This window comes from Habropoda laboriosa, unplaced genomic scaffold, assembly GCF_001263275.1.
Source record: "Habropoda laboriosa isolate 0110345459 unplaced genomic scaffold, ASM126327v1 scaffold128, whole genome shotgun sequence".
NCBI classification, from domain to species: domain Eukaryota; kingdom Metazoa; phylum Arthropoda; class Insecta; order Hymenoptera; family Apidae; genus Habropoda; species Habropoda laboriosa.
This window is the reverse complement of record NW_017100281.1, coordinates 628,377-633,402: the sequence shown is the minus strand read 5'-3', so window position 1 is coordinate 633,402 and position 5,026 is coordinate 628,377. Positions and strand designations below refer to the sequence as shown.

Sequence of the window (5,026 nt, the reverse complement as noted above, 5' to 3'; positions counted from 1 at the left end):
GATATTATTTAGTAAATTATACTTTTTTTCAATTTTGCACTATTATGCAATTTTAAGCTACCTTCAAACTATAAGGCAGTAAGATACAAATTATAATTTCACTTTTTAAATTTGTTTTCATAAATTGTGATCTGTTCACTAATGATACACAATACAAGTTAGATGATTCTAGTGCTTTTCCTAATAAAAAAAAAAAGAAATAAAAAAAGAAAAATATTACATGTTTCTATATAATGATAAAACAGATAAGAAAAGAAAAGTTAAACTGTTTCTTAGTATTATAATCATGCATTTTACAATACAAAATTAAAAATAATTGATATTATAGTCATGAAGTTTTTTCAGTTTATAATTTAATGTTCCATTTTGTTTGTTACACTTTGACTTCTCAGATATTATTAAATATTCAATTTGTACTAAGAGAATAAATTAATTTTTTCATGTATATAAATTTACATTTGGATGTAAACTTGCAAAAACAAAAGTGCCTGCCATAGATTTTCTAAACTTGAAAATATGAACAGTATTTACTTAACTGATATATCACAATATTAACTTCAAAATTACATTATGCATTCCAAATTTTACATTGAATATTGTAGACAACACTGTGCAATGTAAAAATAATTTGCATGTGATATTTATTTAAGACTACAACAAAAATTATAAATTGCATTCAGGTAATAACATTAAATAGTGTTATATAAAGTTAAACATTCACTTGCAATTTCATATTTGTATATTTTATATCTTTTAAAATCTTTAATGTGAATGAATGACATGATAATTATAGCACACATATTGTGCCATAAAAAGTATTTAAAAAATATTTAAAGAAAAGCAGTTTGATGAATTTCATTTTTTCAATTTTATTTAATTAAAAAAATATTGACACAATGTAGTTCAAACATATGTCTACTAATGTCAAAGAATAAGAGATTTTAATTTTAAAAAGATTTCTTTATTTTTGAGATCTTTAATTTGCTATTCAAAAAAAAATACATACCTTTAATTCTTTGCACTATGAAGTCATCACTGACATAATAACATTAATTTTCCCTGGTAGATCTCTAATCTTCTCAATGGTTTATACATTCACTGAACTTAGTGCATTCCTTTATATTTTATACATAAATTACTGCAAAACTACTGGAAGCTATTCTTTCATACCTAAAATGAGAAAGAATAAAATCACAGTTAACTGGGAATAACTTATGAAAACAATTATAGTGTAAAGGATTAATTGTTAATTTTTATTTAAGTTATTACATTCCAGTATTACTCTACCTTCCTATACTATTTATACTTCTTATTAGTACAATATACTACAAAAGCCATATATAGGTATTAATTCAAGTAGAAATCTGTTTACAGTAACTGGATTTTATTAACATTTCTTAAAATAAAATAAATAAAATGTTTTTAATGATAAATTTAATCTAAAAATATTTACTGATGTAATAATAAAACATTTCAAATATAATATTTCACAAATAATACTAAATACAAGCTCAAACTTTTAATGTATTCAGAAAATTTGACAATTGTCTTTAAGATAGTATTAATGTAATGCACATCTTGTCATTAAATCTTAAAATAAGATATTAAAATTGTTATAAAAATAACTACAGTAATGTCTCAGAAAACGTAACTCTTTCGGGGGTGAAGCGTTGCATTTTGTGAAACATTGGTGCATTTTCTTATTTGCGACCGCTCAAGAAAAATAGAGCATAACTTATTGTTAGCTACCTAGCTGTTCACCATTGAACCTGATGACTGATTACTCTGACCTATAAAAAATGAAATTAGTGTAATTTCTGTGTGTAATTCCATATAAGGATTGCTAATGCATTTGTGATACCTTTCTGACTAAAATGAGTCCAAAGACTGTATAAATCAGACTATTAATAGTTAAATAGAAATGTACTCTACCATTATAATATTTCACATCGAATTTGAAAATGTTGTTCAGTTCGTAAAAGAAATAATGGATTTATGTAGGAAATGGATAGTGTTATCACTCTTACAGGGAATATTTTACTTGCAGGTTTGGAAGTGTTAATTCCATTAGTTTTAAGACGTTCCATTTGAAGAAAAAAAAAAAAAAAGAAAACCATTGAAACTAAACATTTTTATTTATAATAATTTCCATACTGTTTGATACACTTTTACCAATGTATTACAAAAGTATTAATTTCGCTTATATACAAATCTGAATCTCTAAAAGAAAACAACAACTTGTTGGAGGACATTTTCAATAACCTCATGTTTCCTAAATCGTTTTTGCGTAAAGAAATTGTCAAGTGAGCCGAAAAAGTGAAAATCGGTTGAAGATAAATCAGGAGAATATGGGGTATGAAGTAGGACTTCAATACCTAGTAGTTGATGAAATTTTTCTACAGTTGTGCTTGCTACGTGCGGTCTGACGTTGTCATGCAAAAGGATAGAGTTCTTTTTGTTGACTAGGTGCTGGTTACTGTACCTTCAGTTTTTGTTAAATGACTTCCAATTCCAGTAATAGTGGTACCCGGTCTTAGGAAACTGCAGTGAATTCCGAAGTAGACCATCAAGCTGTGAGAATGTTTTTTTTTGTTGGGTATAAACTAGGTTTGGATAAGGGAGATTCATTTGCGTCTTTCTTTCTCTTAGAGATTTAGATTTTTATGTACGCAGAATTAATGTTCTTATAATACGTTAGCAAAAGTGTATCGAAAATTACGTAAATTATTTTAAATAAAAATGTTTAACTCGAGTGGAGTTATGTTTTTTCAATATGAACAGTTTAAAACTGCTGCGGGAACCTTCAAGATTGATCTAATATAATAATGTCTTTCGAAATGCAACTGGCTGAAGATCGAAGCGTTGCACTTTGCGAAACTGTATCATAACTTTGAGTCACGATAAGAGTACATTTCTATTTAACTATAAATAATCCCAAAAATAAAAAATCCTAAAAATAGTCTGATTTACATCGTGTTTAGACTCATTTTAAGCGGCGATTTTGTAAATTCATTAACAATATCTACATTGCGATAAAACAAAAATTATAAAAATTTAATTATTCATAGATCAGAGTGATTATGACTCATCATTTATTAAATTGAATGTCGGATGTTGGTAGTTTTTACAGCTCGCTCGCCCGAACAGATTCCACGAAATGATGGAGATAGCAAAGTTATATTATGTGGAGCGCTTCGAGTTGCGTTACGAGAGATATTACTGTATAAGTACTTTATATATAAAGATCCTCTCTAATGTATGAAAATTCAAATATTTTGAATTATATTCTTGTTATACAAAATAGATATTGTTTACATCCAAGATATTTTTATTTTCATATATATAGATCAGTTAAGCAAAGATGAGGTTGCAGACGGGACTTAGGGTTTAGAAATGGGAGATGCAGGAGAAATTGTCTTCGCTGCTAATTAACCAACAGCGATAGAGTAAAACAGACTATTGCACTTACTCTTCAATGTACAACGATAGGCGACGATCGAGCCTCGCGTAAGCAGATGGTAACAAATGAGCAGTTGATAATATGTAGATCAAAGGGGATGATTTCGGGCGCTGGATGTTCAATCCACTAGTAGCCATTTCTATCATTTTCATCCTATTTTTATGAAAATAGTACCAGTGGATTGGTGAAGGTCTCCTAATAAAAATAAGTTCAAACACAACATAAATTGGACCACAGTCTCAGGAGTAATCACTTTTAAAAGCATCTTTAAAAATCTGGGATATTTAAATTGATGACTGGTAAAACTACTCTGATTTATATCGTATTTGGACTCTTTTTTATTGACAGAATCTTACTAATGAATTGGTATTATTTTCATGAATATAGGATGAAAATTAGAAAAATTGAAATTTTTTATATTGGATGATTCGTGATGATTCGAGATGATATCGCAGTCAACTGCTGCGTCTTAACCGTCGCTGCTTAACACAATACATCAATCTTGTTTACTCTCGTTTTGTCTATTATCGTTCCTTGTCGATGGCGGTCATAGTCTTTAATTCTTTTCAACTGCTGAGTCTTCTTCACGTTCTGTGATTGCCGCACAACATTTTTTAAACAATAATCAATGTAACCTTTAAAGTTTCCTCTTCTTATATTATCGATAGTTGACTGGAAACTATTTATCCAACTATTTACCTATACGGTAATTTCCCCTCAAGTGGTGGTACTGTAGGACCGAAAAATAGCGGGAATAGCGTGTCCGCTTATTTTCCGCTCATTTGATCAAGCGATGACGTCAGAAGCCTCATCTTTGTTTTGGCGATTTGTATATGTATATACTTACATATATCATATAATTATATATATATACATATATAAGTATTTCAGGAAAAATGTCATAAAAGAAGATTTAACGATTACACAAAAAATTAAAGTATGTTACTTTTCTATTTTAAAGGAGATTATAAAGTTAGCTTTCTTGAAAATTAATATATCTACTTATGAAAAAAAATGTGTTCACTCACATTGATCTATAAATATTTTAATTAATTTCTGTAACTTTTAATATATTTTTACATTTATTGTGATATTTTTTTAAACTGGAATATTTATTTATTACTAATTATACATTTATTTATTAACACAAATATTTATGTATAAATGAAAAGGAACATACTCTATGTACTTATATACTTATATATCCATATTCCATTGTTAACACGTTGATTGCCGCGCGCATTTTACGTGGTTTGCCCATGGCGCCAACATGAATTTTTTATTATGCGTCGCCGGTCACCGGTGACCGGCACTCGACTTGGCTGCAGCGCCGTGGGGGTCACCGGTGACCCCCATGGCAGTCAGCGTGTTAAATGTATAATGTATTTAAAATGTATAAATTATGCTGAAAAGTATTATCTTAAATTTAATAAATTGCTGTTCAATTTAATTCTATATTATTTACATTTAGTTATTTCTCAATTTAAGCATTTATAGCAAATTGTCTCTTACATTTTGTGTTTATTTTATTTCTATTTGCTTTTATATAAAATACAAATTTTAGTA

General features: G+C 28.2%; 1 protein-coding gene across 1 annotated transcript in view; it reads right to left on the bottom strand.

Annotated features, from left to right (window-relative positions):
• Positions 1–52: 52 nt before the first annotated feature.
• The window catches only part of LOC108573600 (probable glutamate--tRNA ligase, mitochondrial), a 13,208-nt gene continuing 8,234 nt past the window's right edge, over positions 53–5,026 (bottom strand). Inside the window, exon 9 of the mRNA XM_017936063.1 lies at positions 53–180. Within this exon, the coding sequence (XP_017791552.1) occupies positions 53–180 (128 nt within the window). The remainder of the gene's footprint in view (positions 181–5,026) is intronic.